This window comes from Micropterus dolomieu, linkage group LG09, assembly GCF_021292245.1.
Source record: "Micropterus dolomieu isolate WLL.071019.BEF.003 ecotype Adirondacks linkage group LG09, ASM2129224v1, whole genome shotgun sequence".
NCBI lineage: Eukaryota > Metazoa > Chordata > Actinopteri > Centrarchiformes > Centrarchidae > Micropterus > Micropterus dolomieu.
Window position 1 is genome coordinate 2,501,663 of NC_060158.1, and position 18,007 is coordinate 2,519,669.

The following is an 18,007-nucleotide window of genomic DNA, read 5'->3' on the forward strand; positions in this document are numbered from 1 at the left end:
GTTACACTACTAGTTACTGGGGAAAAGGGAATATTATTATAGTAATGCGTTACCGCCCAACACTGGTTGGAATAAATGCTTCTACTGTAAGCACATGAGTTCAGTGAATGCTCAGCAGGATCTGACATTATTTGAGTCACTAAATTTGATATTTGATTGTAACTTCCAACCTAAAGTGCAGCAGATTTTTATGAACACTAGATTGTCAGTTGATTTAACTGAAGTGCGGTGGGCTGATATCTCCAGGACAGCAGCTCTCTGCTCTCACAGCTCCTCTCTTGTCTTTTTCTAAATAGGTACTTTTCATTCTAGTCCTCTAACAGGGCCTCATTTAGATGCCAGGTGAATGCAATTAACGTGGCAGAATACAAAACGAGCTGCTCTCTGAGACAGAGATCCTCTGCTCTTTGAAAAAAGGACTTCATTGTGTTTAGTTTAGAAGCTGCAGCTCTCTGATAGGCTGCTCAGGTACAAACCTGCTACAAGCTCCCTGCAGGAATCACTCAGATCAGCCCAAACATCACCAAACCGAGCCGGTTTTCTTCAAACTAATCATTTAACTCGTTGCTTTTTTCCTAACCCTCTATATTCATTGTACGTTTCACAGTGTGGCGACCCTCTCCTGTTCCTCTTCTTCTCTTTCACTGCTGTTGTTCCTGCTGACCTGATGCAGCCACTCAAGTTCACTTCAAGTGTTCCTGAAAGTCACTTCAAGGCAAATAGACCACGATCTCTGTTTACGCTCCGTCCTGCCGTCTCTCTGTCCCCTCTGTGGCTTTAATCACAGTAATGCAGCTTACAGAGTCTTAATGGGATTCACTGCATGGGTCTGCCGTCGCTCTGTGAATGACAATACCTCTGCCGGTTTACAAGCAGGACTCCTGACAGTCAGGTAGCAGCCAAGATGCCGCCGTGAATACAGAGCAGGCCGTGCAGCGAGGCGCCGCTTTGATCTGCTGGATTGCAGTCGAGCGGAGGGTAATAATGTCAAACCGAGTGACGAGCTACTGTACGTCAACACAAGTCAATCGAGCGGTAATAACCGAATATCTTCCGGTTGAGTTTGAGCTCGTTAGCGGAGGGGTCGAGCAGGGATGAGGAAGTTCCTCGGACCGCTCTCCAAAAACCCTCCGGTTTCTCTCCTCAGCTTTGAGTTTATTTGTATTTTGGAACATTCACACTCCCGGTAGAAGGATTATTTAATAAATCTGCTGGACCCCCGTCTGTCAGTGATGGAAGAAGTATTTTAAACTGTAACGACACTGCAGCTGCAAACCGTTTTTAGACATAATCGTGGAAACAGAGTCGAGTATCTGGGTGGGCGTTTCCCACGTTGAGTCACAACTGAGGCCCGTGACTTACTGCATAGTTTATCTTAAAGTCAACAATGTAAATTTTCAATCTGTCACAGCTATAATCAATATTCTTATAATACCAATATATGATATAAACTTTGTGTCGTTTCCAGAAAAGCAGCTGTACAAAAACGCGGTACATGAGCTGGTCAGCAGCTGGTGAACATAGTGGAGCAACCCCGACTCGTCACAGATGGACGCGTGGTCAAGACCCACCGGCGTCAGTTTATAACACAGTGGGGGAAGCCCTGTAGCATCAGTTTTTGATGGTAAAGGCAGGTATTAGATATTTAGCAGAACAGACTGAGTAAGGAGGTGGATGAAGTTACGCGAGTTACGTAAGTTAACTGACGAACGTAGTTATTTTAACCCAAACCAGGATCTTTTCCGAACCGTAACCAGGTAGTTTTGTTGCCTAAACCCAACCAAACTAAAACGTTCTTTAATAACGTGCCGTTTCAAAATGCCAATGTTTCGAAACACTAGCGTTTTATTTTGAAAGTCTAACCGGACGTTGCGTATTTGTTGTTGCTAAGCGTTGTTGACTTGACACCGGAGCCTTAAACGTTTAAAAATGGCGCTAAAGAGGAACTCAGGACGTTGAAAAGCGACGCCAAAGGGCCTTGATCTAGCGTCAATAGGTGACGAGTCGGGAGTGAGAACGTGTTGAGTGGAGCGTTTTAACAGAGAGAGGAACCACCTTCATCAGCTGACACAAACACGACTCCACATGAAGCACCGTGTAGCCGCTGGAGGAGGAAACGAACACCTGACCGATCGCAAGTTCAACTTAAACAAGCGACCACATGTTGATGCAGGTCCACGGTTTGACTTCCACACAGAGAGTGGACGTTATCCTCGTTCGTGTTATTTCATCATCTCTTTCCCGTGACCCCTCGCTGCTCAACTTGAGTAAAACTTACGGTGGGGGGAGTCGGCTGCAGACTCCTGGTTCCGTGTGGTCGCCGACACATCAGCTGCACAAAAAACAACACAGTCAGATTCTGCAGCATAAAAACACATTTCTCTCCTTAAAATGTTCACCGTCTCATTCATCTCATGAATTGCCCAGTTTATTGCCTGTATCATTGCTGTGGTTTTACAATCCACTGACTTTTACAATGTTTACACTGCGTTTTATAACTGTTTTTTCGCCACCATTGTGGCCGTAAAATCCCAGGTTTATCTTACCGTGGCAGCTGTCTGGATGAAGCGAGTGGTCGCCCTCGATATCCTGTTCAAACCCCGCCCTGCAGAGACAGAGAGGAGGAGAGAAAAGAGGAAGAGTTTAAGCAAACTAAAGAATAAAACATCGCCTCCCTCTCATGTCGGTTGCTGTGGGTTACAGTTGCCTGGGCAGTTAATCGATGATGTGGATCCAGATAAAGAGTTAAGACAACTTTAATTAGATTATGTCACATAGTTCATCTCCAGCTCATCGGTTACTGTGACGGCTGAAGACGTTCAGAGGTCGGCTGAGGAGAAAAGGCCAACAAATTCACCTTTTTCTGGTCGTCTAATTAGGAATAAAAGGAAGGTGACACTCATCCAATCAGAAGGCAAACATTGACAAGAGGCAACCGTGAAACGCTGAGTGTCAGCGGCAGTAAAGCGAGGCGGTGTATGTCTCTCTGCAGCGCCAGCAAATGAAGCCATTTACTTTCCTCACAGCGTCTCCGGCCCTCGGCTCGTGTCCCTGCTGTTTACTGTCTCTGCCTCGGTCACCGCCGACACTTCCATCTGACCTTCAAATCAATCTTAAAGGGGCAACAAATCAGCTTTTTTACCGCCACACGGCACAAAACGACAGCAGTATAACAGCAGGAGACTGATTCTGTCTGTCCTCACTGCTCACCTGCTGAACGCAGAAACAGAAAACGGAGAATAATTAAAACCTGTCTCTGGGAAAGCATCAGAAATGAAACTGGCTTTCTTTGGCTTGATGGCTGACAGAAGCAGGACTAGATAAAATCAGTATAATGTCATTTTCCTCAGCAGTTCTATCAGTAACAACAGAGTCACATTTACTTTTATTCATTTAGCTGACACTTTTATCCAAACGACTTACAGCTGCTGTACATGTCAGAGGTCGCAGCCTCTGGAGCAACGAGGGGTTAAGCGTCTTGCTCAGGGACACGATGGTGTCTCACAGTGGATTCAAACCCGAGTCTCTCACACCAAAGGCATGTGTCTTATCCACTGCTCCATCGCCACCATACGTCACATCATACGAACGTGGAGTTTGCATGTTCTCCCCGTGCGAGATCGCAGCTCCCTTGGATGGGTTAAAAGCAGAAAATGAATTTCGCTATGTGACAATAGTACCTTTCTAATATTCCACAACTTCATCCCTCGATGTCCTGCTGGGCATTTATTGTGAAACATCTGCCGGTGTTGATGTTCACTCACAGTAGCTTTAAAATAAACGGCCAAGGCGAAGCGACTGGAAATGGTTAGTGGATGAGGGAGAACATGTCCAACTAGAATTTGGGACTTCAAACTCCCGAGTACGGGAGGTAGCCAAATGTCTTGCTCACTCCCAACATGATCAGCCTTGCCCGGTTAGCGAGCTCTACACATCTCCTATTATCGGAGCAAATCTTCTAGAACCATCACTGCCGGCTGATGTGAACTGCTTGCTGGAATACTTATCTACCCCGAGTTTACGTAAAGCTGTCTAGCAAGAGACTTCTGAGAAGTATGCAACCAAAGAAATCCCAACCCTCCCTTTTAAAGCCACTCCCCCAGAACACATGTTCACGTGCAGCGAGTGCACAGCTCGACAGGCAGGTGGTGCCATCCGTGGTGAAAAACACCCACCAGCACAATCAAGTCTTTCAACAAATATACTGACTACTTCTGACAGAGGTCTTTATCTTTCAGAGTCAGCCAGGGTTCTCCATGACTCACTTTTCCATCTAAAGACAGAAACAAAAGGGGAACATTTGGCGACGCGCCAACGAACCGACCGCCAGCCGTAAACCACCAACACGAGGCTGCCTCGATGTTTCTGGAGGTGGGCGGATGTTTTCCCAGAAACATTTCAGACACTGAAAAGGTACTTTGTTTTTGAAACTGCTGTGCTCCGAGACAGAGCCATTCATCAGTCTGATCGTGCTCAGCCCACGTCCATATTTATTTGGCCCAGCGTGTTTCCAGCTCTGTTTATCACGTCTCTGTCTGTATCGGCAAAAACATTTTCCACCTGAGTGATCGAGTGAGTGAAGAAACATTTATTCAAACTTTTTGTTTTGTATAAAACACTGAGAAAACCACTCCACTGTTAGTCTTCACCTGCTAATACCGGTTCTTATTTTCTGTTATGCTTCAACCTCTTCTGTACTCCTTCATGGCTTCCCTCTCTCACGCCTGTTTTCCTTTGCAGGTGTGCAGATGCAGCGGTCTGATGTTGTTCCAGACGGAGACGGCATTGTGAATTCCTGTAAAAACCTCGGCTGATTTTAGGCTTGGGTTCGCTAAACGTGTTGTCAGACCACGTTGGATATCAAAAGCGTTTATAGCTGTTCTGAACAGCCACACTTGAAGCTGCGGAGACGAGATATCCGTACCCATTTTCAGTCTCCCGGAGGACTGTTGGAGAAGGAGAGTGTTTCTAAAGCCATTTGCCCGTCCGACAAGTAGTTCTGGAGAAGCAGCAGCTGAAGCCTTTGCTCAGGTTGTTACATAAACTCAGAGAGCATTTTTAAAGAGAAACCCCATGAATCCTTTTGTTTTTCTACAACAGCAGGTACACATACTTAAGTGTACTTTTGACCTTGGTGTTGTTTTGTTGTAGGTTTTTGACGTCCTGCTGGCTCCCCGTCACACAACAATACTTTCACGATGCCCACTAGGGACGCGGCGATTAACCGCCCTTTAAAACCTCACGGTTAATTAATCGTAAAGGCTCCTCTGCACCAGCTTAATGGAGGCTCCTACTGTTCACGAGGCAGAGGGACCCAACCGTGAAGCTTTATTTCCACCAAAGGAAGTCGGCAGTGTGAGAGCATTTCGGGTACACAAAGACTGACCAGGGCGTTATTTAAGAGCTGAGGAATAATCTGTGCAAAAACTTGCTGCTAAAGGAGCGAATAACTTCATGAACCTTGATGCAGCACCTGCGGCATCACCACCCGGCTTTTGCACGTCAAAGTAAAGGTCGTACGTACTAACTGAGTTAAATAACAAGTTGGTAGGGAATTAAATATGATCGTGTCACTTACAGTCGATGCCGTGGCGTTGAGTCGAACTTTCAGTGCAACGTAAACAAAGCATAGCAAACATGTAACCTTTCAGACCCGCCGCACCGACAGCGCCGCTGCGCTACGAGGCACGCTATTTTCAACGCCGTGTGCCACAACACGGCGGTTTGTTGCTGCGTCGAGCACCACATCGCTCGGCGAGCTCATGCGCACGCTGCTGTCAAAGTAGTTGAACTTCTGCGCTCAACCCAGCTTCCAGCAAACCTTCGCTTCTTTTCGGAAAGGGTCTTTATGGAAGAACGTCGTCCTCTGCAGACCTTCAGTCACTGAACATTTAACGTTGCGTCCTGTTGCCTCCTCCTTTCTGTGCAACCTGTTCTCACTCCCTGTCTCGCCACATATGGACACACGGTCAAGATCCATCCGCCATTTTTATTTAGGCAAGTTAATTGACGCAAGTGACGTACGTAGTTATTTAAACACAGACCACGATCTTTTTGTTGCCTAAAGCGAACTGCAACGTTTCACAGCGATGTTTCTAAACACCAGCGTTTTATTTTGAAACTCTAACCGGACGTTGTATATTTGTTGTTGCTAAGCGTTGCTAACTCAACATCAATAAATGACGCAAAAGGGCCTTGTGACGACAAGGTGTTGGTCTGTGTTGAGAAAATGTCGCCAGGTGCAAAACACAAACATCAGGAGCTTATAAACTTCCAGGACTTGCATGAGAGATGTTCTCAATTATTTATTTATCATTTTCACCAAAACTTAAATGTACGGATGAGAGTTGATGACAACAACAGTTCAGTTTATTCCCCTCCTTCGTAACAATTTCCCCAGGGGGATAAATAGAGTTCCTCTTATATTAATAATACTTACATATTATAGAAATACAATTGTTAATGTAATTAAATATTAAAAATCAACTCATTACTAGTGTTGTTAATGAATTAATGCATAATAATCGTGAAACCGTGATTATTCCTCTGACTGTACTCGTTTGGGGAAGACCCTTGGCTGTCTGAAACACAAAGCCAGCTCCAGAAAGAAAACGTTTCCCCCGTTTTCTGTGAAAGAACTCGACTGGTCTGCCGACGGCTGCTTCCTCTTGCGGAAGAGTGGAGGCTGTTATGGCAGCACATTCATCTCCATGGTGGCAGAATCACATGTTCAACCATCACATACAGCTGTGTACATTTTCACACCAGCTAAATTCTCTTTATAAATACAGACCACATAATGAAATAAAAGGGGAATGAATCATGCAACAGAAGAGGAGCTGCAGAACATTCTGATCACATTTAATGAACTCTACATGTTTGGGTTTATTATGAAATCATTATGCTTTCCTCTCCTCGCTCACTCTATATTTACCTTTCCCCACCTCGCTTATTTGCTAACTCATCCGCCCCCTCAGTCACTCAATATTTATCTCCCTTATCACTCATCCTCTCGCTCCATCACCATCTACCCTGCGCCTCTCCAGCTGAATATCCACCAGCGTGGGCTGAGCTGTAAGTGAGGAGAGAAGGGGAGGAGGCCGCTGCGACGGCGAGCCGCTATATATCCCCAACCCTCTTGAGCACCTAAACGCCTCGTTCATGTAGCGGGGAGCGACTCGGAGGAGGGGACGGAAATAGACTCAGTCAGTTACAGAATGCAGACAAGTTATCAGACGCTGTTGTTTCTGAATTGCATTCTCATGTTCTCGACATTGAAGCTCTGCAGCGGCTTCGAAATGTAATTACGACGTGTAAACGGCTGCAGAAACTTTCAGTTAAAGGAGACGACGTTTACAGGTTCTGTGCACTTCCATGATGCATTAGTGCTGATGATATATCTGTTTGTTTAGGTGCGACCTCAGTGCAGAGTCACTGAAAGTCGCTCTGAAGTGACATCTCAGTGACATCAAAGACATTATTAAACCTGGAGGCGGAGCTAAACTCCCAGCACAGTGGGGGCGGAGCTTCATCACGGGGCCCTCCTGCTACAAAGTCATTTCAACCGAGTTCACATGACCCCGCAGATGAACTGGGCAGGAAGTCAGACACAAAAACGTCAAGGAACACAGTCAATTTTCAAAATAAAATACCCGGTACAGACTCCAAATGTGGGCTTATTTAGGTCCTATGAAATAAATAAATAAACGATAGCTGAGGACATTTACTCTTTCAATTTAGTTCGTTTTTGCACGTCTAGTTTTCGTTATTTTGCTCGCCCTCGTTAACAGTAACAACCTCGGTTCATGTGTACGTCACCAACGCTCTCTTGATTTTGAACGAGATTTCCTTAGTTTTTCGGAACAGACACAGGAAGTTCTCCATCACTGTGTTCCAGCGGGTATCTTCGATTTAGGGACCAACAAACAGACGCTTCAGCGTGTTGTTGCCACAGCAGCTGTCACCTTTGGATCGACGTAAACACTACAGACACGCCTCCAGGGAAACAGCTGACTGCAAACGAGTCCATCAGTTTGTCCTTCTTCTTTCTTTCCAGTGCTCCCACATTTCCTTTCCCTCTCCCCCGACCTCCTCCTCCTCTCTCTCTCTCTCTCTCTGTCTCCATTTTCTGTCTTCAGCTGAAGTTAGCTGAAGTTATATAAGCTGTTAAAACTTCCTTTTACTCCCCCAGCTCTTTCCATCCATCCTTCCTTCCACCCTCCATCTCTCCATCTCTGTCTCGCTCCCCGGAGGAAATCTTATCCACTTATCGGCAGACGTTTGAGAAGCTAAACTCGCTTCAGCTCGGATATTTTCAGTTCAGTGAAGCTCTGAATAACATCTCTGTCTTTAGACACTGTTCTGTATTTATGCTGAGGTCAGGATGTGGCGGTTGTCTAAACTTTTTCCAGAATCTCCCAGTCTGGTTTCAAGCTCGTGCAATCTGTAAATAAAACCTAAACTAAGAGGGTCGACGCTTCGTGCCTTTGGCCGAGGATGCTGCAGGTGCAGGACAGGGACGGACCCGTGTCTGAGTTTTGATGTTAACAGAAGCAGATCAGATGCAGGATGAGGGGCTGCTAAGACTTGTTCCGCTGTGATGTGATCTCCACTGACGCTAATGGAGGATAATCACCAAAGTTTGTTCGACTTTCCTCCGCTTCACTGCAGAGCACACGGGACAAACACTGACTGCCCTCCCATCAGCCTCTGGGACGCAGTTTTCAGACTCACATTATAATGTTGATTAAAGGCTGCTGATGACTTACATGAGACCCTGAGACTTTAAGTGTGTCAGGGTGGAAGAAAAAGGGAAACAGAGACAATGGCTGTGTTTGAAACCTCCTACTGTACCAGCAGGACGTGCTGATGTGGCCTTAATGTAGTACGCTGTTTGCAAACCAAAGCAAAATTAGCAGTAAGCCAAAAATACCCGGATGGCGTAGTGATTTGGAAAAAATCTCCAGTATGCATCAGACCAGACTACCTCGTGTACTCTGTTTCCCATAATGCAAAGCGCTGTGAAGGTTCTCAGTCATCCAGGTCATAATTATCCAACAAAGGTCAAAGGCAAGGGCAACTGGACTTGAATGAAGATACTGGAAGACGTTTCGTCCCTCATCCAAAGGACTTCTTCAGTTCTGACTGGCAGGGAAACTCAGCTATTTAACCTCAGTGGGGTCGTTGGCCCGGGTCATCGATACCGCTGGTTCGTTAGTGTTCCTTGTTGCTGTGACGACAGTCGTTACGGTCGTTAAGACTACCTGTGGCCGAGACTGAACGACCATCGTTGGTATCTTCACCTGAGGCCAATAGGTTACGTTTGTTGAGTTTCCTGGGAAGTGATGAAAGGACAGCATTGTAAGTGGGGGATAAGTGTTGGCGTAGACCCCCTCCCCTGTTCAATGACGGCTTCTCAACCCTGGTGTAGATGCTTCCTTGACACCTTTTTCAAACCATCCATCATCTCTGTCTAAAATGTGCACCTGGTGGTCCTCAAACGAGTGTCCTCTGTCCTTCAGATTTAAGTAGACTCTTGACCTGAGGAGGAACGATGGTCGTTCAGACTTGGCTCCAACATCCATGACGATGTCGTTACAACCGTCAGGAACACTAACGACCCAGCGGTCTCAACGAGCCTAGATAACGACCCCACTGAGGTTAAATAGCTGAGTTTCCCTGCCAGTCAGTCAGAACTGAAGAAGTCTCTTTGATGAGGGACGAAACACCTTCTAGTATCTTCAACCAAGTCCAGCTGCCCTTGACCTCAACCTTCGTTGGAAAGCACCAGAACTGTAACAACAACAACTGAACTTACGCTGTTTCATCACTTCATCCACTTCTACTAAGTTTTGAGAGAAATCAACTGTGTAGATTTCAAATATCAGACATTTTATGAAAACAGTTGGCTAATCGAGAATGTGCTCGAACATTTTCGGAGTTGAGAAGCTCCGCAAAGTGCCGCGGGGGGATCCAACGAGCCGGCCGGTCGGCTCATGGAGCCCCCCGGTCCCACAGACGCAGCAGACGAGTCCAGCAACAGCGTGAGAGTAAAAGACCTGCAGCTGTGAGACAGTTTAAAAGCAAAAACCAAAGCAATCGGCTGCAGCCTTGTTCTCCTTATATAAGATAAAGTGTTGATTACATTTAAATTCCTCCTATTGTTCCGACACTGTAGCTCCGCTTTGATCTTGAGAAGCTGCAGAGCTGCTGCCTCTTTTCATTCAACTTACACTGTAAATGTCCAGCTAAACTGAGGCTTTCTGAAGACCCTTTCCTCTCTCTCGCCTGTCATTCACCGCTCTTGTCCAGAGTTTTACGTGCATTACTGCTGCCGACAGCTGCGTGCACGTCGCGGCTCCTCGCGGGTCTATCGGCAATTTAAAAACGATAAAATATTCTTTATGTGGTTCATCAACGGTGATAAATAATCCGAAGGTCCCGGAAGGTGCGATCATCTCAGCACAACACCGGTGAAGCTGGAGCTCCGTCTCTTCAGCAAGCGTTCCTCCACTGCCACCGCACACGCTGCACCTACGCCCCAGGGTTAGCGTTACAGTTTTGGATTTATTCACGCGCTTTAAAAACATTTATTGAAACTTTCATTATTTTTACATGTTTATTTACAGCATTAAACATTGAAATTATTGGGAGATTATTAAGAGGTAGTTCTATGTAAAATCAGACGTTGAGCGCCCCCATACCGCCAAAATGGCGTGATGCTTGTTTCGCTGCGATGCTTCGACTCAGCCTGACAGCAGAATCAGGCTCCGCCCATCGAAGCATTGAATCTTGGACTATTCGTGGTCAGCCCTAGTATGCAGTACATACTGCGGTTGCCAGTAATATGTAGTATCAGAGTTAGAGGCAGTGAATAATTTTCTCTTGTCTACTATAAAATCTCCGCCGCTCTCGTCCATCTTCTTCCCTCAAATCTTTCTGCTCCGCTCGCTCTAATGATGCTCTCAGTTTTAAATCCTTTCCATCTCCCTGCTTGCAACGTTCTTGCCTTTTTCCTTCCCCACACGATTGCTCTGTGGTGACTGTAATGTCATCATCCTCCAAGAGTTTGGCTCTGACCTTTGACCTCCGTAGTAACAGTGTGATTATTCTGCTGAATGGGTTTAGATTAGGGAGGACAAAGGTGCAGCTTCATTTTTTTGTTCTCATTTCTCAAGGCCAGAGTGAAAGGTGTGGTCATTTCATCTAACCATTTCATGTGAATTTCTTTTTTAGCCAGTGTCGCTCTGTGGAAGGTGATGTCAGCCAGTCGGTCCTCCACTGTGGTTCAGACTGAAACGTCTCAGCAGCTGTTGGATGGACTGTAAAGTGGTTCAGACCTTCGTGGTCCCCTCAGGATGAACTGTAATAACCCTGACTTTTCATCCAGCGCCATCGTCAGGTCAACATGTTAATGTGTCCAATTCTTTGCTTTATGACCAAATATCTGCAGAGCTAAAGACCCATCAGCCTCAGCTGTATGCTGTGTTTACTGCTAATTAGCTAATGTGAGCATGCTAACACGCTACATTAAGCTTGTGAACATGGTGAACATTATACCCGCTAAACATCAACATGGTTCATTGTCATTCTGAGCCTGTTAGCATGCTTATGTTACAGTGCAGCTCAAGGCGGCGCTGTGTATAACGGTGCGTTCATTAATTTCGATAAGTTTAAGATTTCCGACTCGGACAGTCGGCAGAAGCTCACCAACACTGACCTCAAAATCCAAGATGGCTGCTCCGAGCATCAACGGCAGTGAGAGCTGTAGTGATATCCTGTTGTACACAGAGTACTGTCAAACTTATATCTGTGGACGTGTTGCTAGGCTGTTGTTATGAACTGGTATTGCTAACAATGGTGGAGTCGTCCATCTTGGTTCTCTGACTTGCATCTGTTGTTGTACTGGAACACGGTCAAACGTAGATCCAGCTGCTTTTACCAGCTGAAAGCACCTAGCTGTGAGCGCTAGGGCGCTTTGGACACTTTGGTTGCTATGATACATAATATGTATGTGTACCTTATTTCACTGAATTTAAAAATGTCACCGCCAAACGACGTGCTCTGCATGAAGAGAAGGCTGAAACACGCAGAGAGAGGGGACGGACTCGCCGTACGTGGGTTCCTGAGATTTTGCGGTGAGATGGCTCGGTGTGGTGTTTGTCCCGCCCCTGCTGAACTGGGATCGGCTGGGTAAAAAGTGACATTGACGAGCGCTCTGCGCCTCGTGACGCTGCTGGCGTTTTCACCATGTTGTAAAAACGCGGCGCTCCCGTTGCAATGAATTGAAAAAAAAAAAAAAGACGCTCGCCTTGGGAAAAAACGCTTTGGTGGACGCGGGCCCTTAGTCTGTTTTTATTTATTTATTTAATACTATTAGCTACATTTGTGAGATTACTTTTTACAAAAAGGTTACATTTTATTACCAATATATAATTATGCTGATTTTGACAACTCAATGATGATAATCTTGGAAAAAGTCCAATAAAGGTAGAGGACCACGCGCTGTGGTTGAAAACTCAAGAAGAAGCCGGTCAGTGCATCTTGAATTGAGATTGTCTCACAACCTTTAAGCCAACATGGACCAAACTCCATCTGCTGATCAGAGAACAGTGTGACACGTTCAAAAGTTCTACAACAAGCAAATAAGTGAACCTTGAGTTGAGAACGTTTTCTACGCTGATTTAGCATTTGCACCCTGATCTGTCAAATCGCTACGCACTTCACGGTTCGGGACAGATGGTTAAAGAAACCAAGAATGACTGCAGGAAAAGGAAAACATCAGCCCCCTGCTGACTGCTCTAGAAAAAAGTCATGCTTCTTCTGACTTTGTTCCTGACAAACAAAAGTAATAATTCGTAAATCCACAGTATTTTAGTAGCCTGACAGCCCACAGTCCTGAACCCCCTCCCTGTGGCTCCTGTCCAGCAGATATTTTATTTGGCAAAGCAAATTAGTGGTAAATAAATCTCTTTTGTGAGACCGGGTTGACATGTTGATTAATAAAATAGAAAGAGGAGTCGAAGACAGTTGACGAGTAAAGCTGTAAGGTGTAAATCTGTTAGCTTTTAAAGCCTGTGAAAGCACTGAAGCTTTAAGTACAAGCCACTTTATCAGCTCCAAACCTGCGTGGAGGAGAATGAACTGACTTTCTACTTGTTTTACTTCCTCTTCCTTTAGGTCTGACACAGATATCTCTATCTGAGCTGGGACTTTTTCTCTGATCTTTCCCTCTTCTTTCCTTTCCACCTCTTGCATCACGTCTTCACCTCCCTCTTCGTTTCCTTCCTCGTCCCGTCATCTCCGCCGGCTCATCCTGTCCGTTTTCATCTTCCTGCAGCGTCTGCGCTCCGCTGTCGTTTTTATTAAAAATGCCAATTGTTTGTGCTGCTGCTGCAGATATTACTGTTTCCTGTGTGTGTGACGTTAGGAGAAAAGAGCATTTCAACGCCGTCGTCCTTCTTGTTCCAACTGAACGGTTCAAAAGTAGATAAAGTGGACCAGAACAAGTTTTCTGCTCCGTCATGAACTCTCGTTTGACCAGAATAGGGCAGCAACTAACGATTATTTTAATTATCGATTAATCTGCCGACTGATTTGATTTATAAAATGTCAAGAATAATGAAAAAATGCTCATCCCAATTTCCCAGAGCCCAAAGAGACGTTTTTAAATTGGTTCTTTTGTCCAACTGACAGTCCACAACCCAAAGACTCTTCATTTACTGTCATAAACGAAAAAGAATCGCAGCAATTCCTCACATTTAAGAAACAATTTTCCACATTTTTGCTTAAGAAAATGCCTGAAACGCTGAATCCATTATCAAAATAGTTCAATTAGTCGTTGCAGCTTTAGAGCAGAAATCGTTTAGAGGAAGAAGAGGCAGATTTTCTTCAACAGTAGTTCGAGACAACATTAAAATGAGCTAAGTAGCTTTCCTATTAGCCAGCTTTAACTTTGACCACCCCGATGACTCGTGAACTCACCGTCCTCTGACCAACACTGGATGACAAGCTGAATATTTTACAGAAAAGACGCAGGACCGAAGAGACTCATCAAGACGAGACGGGCTGCCGGCACGTTCAGACTGAGTGCAGATGCGCAGAGGGATTACGTACGCCTGCTGGAATATTTGTGTCCGACACTGATTGCGTTCAAATTGAAAACGAGCTGGATTTATAAAATCTAAAGAGTCGTGCTGAAGCTCTGAGAGGGACAGTGCTGACTGGACTCAACATAAATACATTAAAGATCATTCAGCATTTGATATCTGATGTAGTTCTGTTCAGTATAGTAGGAATAATAATGTCTGTGACGGTTCTCAGTCATCCAGGTCACGGTTATCCGAGGAAGTCGGTAGCATCTGGACTTGGGTGAAGATACTAGAAGACGTTTCATCCTTCATCCGGCAGACTTCTTCAGGTCTGATGATAAGAATAATAATACTATCTTTCTTTGTTACTAGTCAGCAGCGGCAGCGTTAATGCGGGCATTGTACCAGACCGTCGTAGTACAGAGGGAGCTGAGCCAGAAGGCAAAGCTTTCTGTTTACCAGTCTGGGTTCCAGCCTTCCCAAGCTGTGGGTAGTGACCGAGAGAAGGGGATTACAAAATGAGTTTCCTCCGTAGGGTGGTAACATCCGGAGGGAGCTCAGAGTAGAGCTCGTACGAAAGGAGCCGGCTGAGGTGGGTCGAGCATCAGATAAGGATCCACCTGAGCGCTCTCCTTTGGAGGTTTTCCGGGCACGCCCCACTTGGAGAAGACCCCGGAGTAGACCCAGAACTCGCTGGAGGGATCACATTTCCAGCCTTGCCTTACTTACTTACTTATCTGCTCCAAAAACCAGAGCTGGAAAAGTGCCACCAATCCCCCCAGAGGCAAATGAGTCCTGCAACTCGCCCTGCATATCAACAAAGTGCACAAACGTAAACGAATATGGAAATGGACACTACAGACAGGATTAAAAATATAAATAAGAAGCGGGATCGGGTCCACATGATTTGAGCAACATTAATGATCCAGGACTCCCGACATCATGGGGGAATTAGTTTAGTGTGCAATTTTTACATGTTTGGTTACATTTTTGCAAATTGCATCTAACATATTCCTTTTTCTTTCTCTGTTGCACTGAATACAATGACCCCCAACATGGGTATGAACTGAACCGTTACACTCCTATTATTTGGGGATGCACCGAATGTTCGGCAACCGAAATTAATCGGCTGAAAACAGCAAAAAAAAGCATTTTCGTGTTCGTCAAAAGACCGAATAAATATTACCGAACGATTACGTTGACAGAAGTGTTGCAGTATGAGAGTCCTGCCTGCAGAGAGGCTGTGAAGTCTTCATGTTACGCCGCACGAGAACCACATACAACATTATTTATCAAACCGGGTCGGACTGGATGGATTTAGCGCGAGGAGGAAACGTGACAACGCCCGGTTTTCAAAATAAGACGTCTGTACAGGATGGAAATAAGATTAATTGGATTATATTCACAGAAAGTCCAGAAAGTCTCCACATCCTATGGGAAATTTTGACTGTATCATTTATGCAATGGGGGGGAAAAAGCAAAATAAATGAGAAATAAATCTGAATAACTTTGTTCAGTGTTCGGGAACGTTTTTCATTATATTCGAGAATATTCGGTGCATCCCTGCCTATTTTCCATGTAAATGTGGAGAAAATTCTAAAACTCCTCTAGGTGCTTCTTTAAACTCCCTGTTTGACTCTAAATTCAAGACACGAGAGTCAATCCTCCGTGTTTCTGTGCTCAATCAATACAAGATGAGATTTTAGCAGCACACACACACTCTGCAGCAACTCGGTTGTGAAATCAAATGTGTTCCCTCGCACCACCTTCTAATCAATAACTCGTGTCAGGTAGCTCGCGCCCACTCCACAACACTTCATGACAATCGATCTACGGCCAAACCCTCACTTACTCCGCCATTCCTCCGCCCTCTCCAACCAATCGAAATGATATTATTTTCATATTTGTATCTCGGGGGAGGAGTTGTTTCTCTGCAGCGTCCTCATCTGTAAATACATGAGTTATTAACTGCAGGTCGACAGCCACACAGAGAGAGCGGCCTTTCTATCCACTGCCGCAGCAGAGATTAACTGAACACATCTATCACGTCCAAACGGCTGCACGAGAAGTGTTCTGGATATTTGTCTGTGCGACTTATAATGAGCTCTGTCACCTCGCAGCAAGAAGGTTCTGGATCCAAACGTGCCTCTGTGGAGGTTGTGAGTTCTCCTTGTGCCTGCATCGGTTTCCTCCCGCAGTCCAAAGACATGCAGGTTAAGTTAAATCTGACTCTAAACTACCTGCAGCTGTGAATGGCTGTCTGCTCTGATGTGCAGCCCTGCGACTGACTGTCCCCGGGACCCCTCAAAAGATAAATGGGTGAAGCTAAAGGATGGATGAACTTGAGTCTGAGTGACAAAACAAGTATCAGGGGCTGGTTGCACAAAAAACCTTAAGTTGTTTTCTTAAGTATGACACTTAAGTCTTAAGTGTTGGTAACCTTTTGTTACCGTACAAAGTCGGAAAGAAAACAACAAATTGGTCAGAGGAGAAAATATCGTACTGCTGGAGGAATTTCATAAAAGAAAGAACATTAAAAGTAAATTTGATCCGCAAATAACAGAAAAACAATGTGGGAGGAAATCGCTTCTAAAATTAATTCAAGAAATCTTGTGAAGAGGTTCACCCAGGAGATCCAAAATAAGTGTGACAACTTCTCTGTTCTTGCCAAAAAATAGATCACTAATTATAAAAGAGAACCCAATTAAACTGTTATGAAATTATATGAACCAGACTGCATTGCTAGCTAGCGATAAATTTGACAGACTTCTCCTTTTGCTCATCAATTAGCGCATCCGCTGGATTCTCCCAGTCGCAGAACACTCTTCTCAGGATATGGAAAATTTCTTCATTTATCGCCATAAACTCAACCATGTTGCGGTTAAGATAAAGCTACCTTAAATTCTTTTCCTTAGTTTGGTTGCTAAGGTCCTTTGTGCAACGGTTTAACACACTTAAAGGATTCCTTAAGTATAAAGCCAAGATAAGGAGAAAACCTCAACCTTAAGTGAACATTTTAAGGAATCCTTAAGGAGAAGATAAGAGGGTGTTTTGTGCAACCGAATGTATTTTAAAGAAACCTTAACTCGGACTTTAAGGAAAATCTTAACTTAAGGGTTTTTGTGCAACCGGCCCCTGACAAAAGACAAAAGAGGATCAGAGGTTGTTGATGTGATTAAACTTAAACTGTAAAACTCCAAGTAAAAGTCCAAGTCAAGTCTCAAGTCTTTGAGCAAGAGTCCAAGTCAAGTCTCTGAGCAAGAGTCCAAGTCAAGTCTCAAGTCTTTGAGCTAGAGTCCAAGTCAAGTCTCAAGTCTTTAAGCTAGAGTCCAAGTCAAGTCTCAAGTCTCTGAGCTAGAGTCCAAGTCAAGTCTCAAGTCTCTGAGCTAGAGTCCAAGTCAAGTCTCAAGTCTTTCAGCTGGAGTCCAAGTCAAGTCATAAGTCTCTGAACTAGAGTCCAAGTCAAGTCTCAAGTCACTTGTGGTTATAATGAACGTTGTATCACCTGCTGCGTTCAAACCAGGCTGCTTATAAAACTGCACAGCTATAAGGGATTCTGTAACCTGTTTTTCATGTACAACCATGCAGCCTAATGTACAATGCGTCTACAACTAATGACAGCTTATAAACTACTGTAAGTGAACAAACCCTGTTGACTCTCAAACCCAGTGTAAAGTTAATTAAATGAAACTGTAAAGTTACATGGTCAACAATAAAGCTGTAACCTGTTTGCAGCCGACGCTAATAATTAACATGATGGCAGCCAGCGGGACGTAAATGATTACGTTAATCAACCACCACAAGTTTGGCAATTAAACAAACACTCATTCATCTTTTCATAACGAACAACAGTCGGAGTAAACCTTCGTAGGTTGTAGCTGAAGCTGAGCTAAACATGTTCACTAACCTCAGGTTAC

General features: G+C 44.8%; 1 protein-coding gene across 1 annotated transcript in view; it reads right to left on the reverse strand.

Annotated features, from left to right (window-relative positions):
• LOC123976716 (semaphorin-6D-like) overlaps positions 1-18,007 on the reverse strand; it is a 195,838-nt gene that overhangs the window by 38,123 nt on the left and 139,708 nt on the right. The window contains exons 20-21 of the mRNA XM_046059061.1: positions 2,547-2,605; positions 2,279-2,332 (exon numbers count right to left, since the gene is read on the reverse strand). Coding sequence (XP_045915017.1) covers positions 2,279-2,332; positions 2,547-2,605 — 113 coding nt within the window. The remainder of the gene's footprint in view (positions 1-2,278; positions 2,333-2,546; positions 2,606-18,007) is intronic.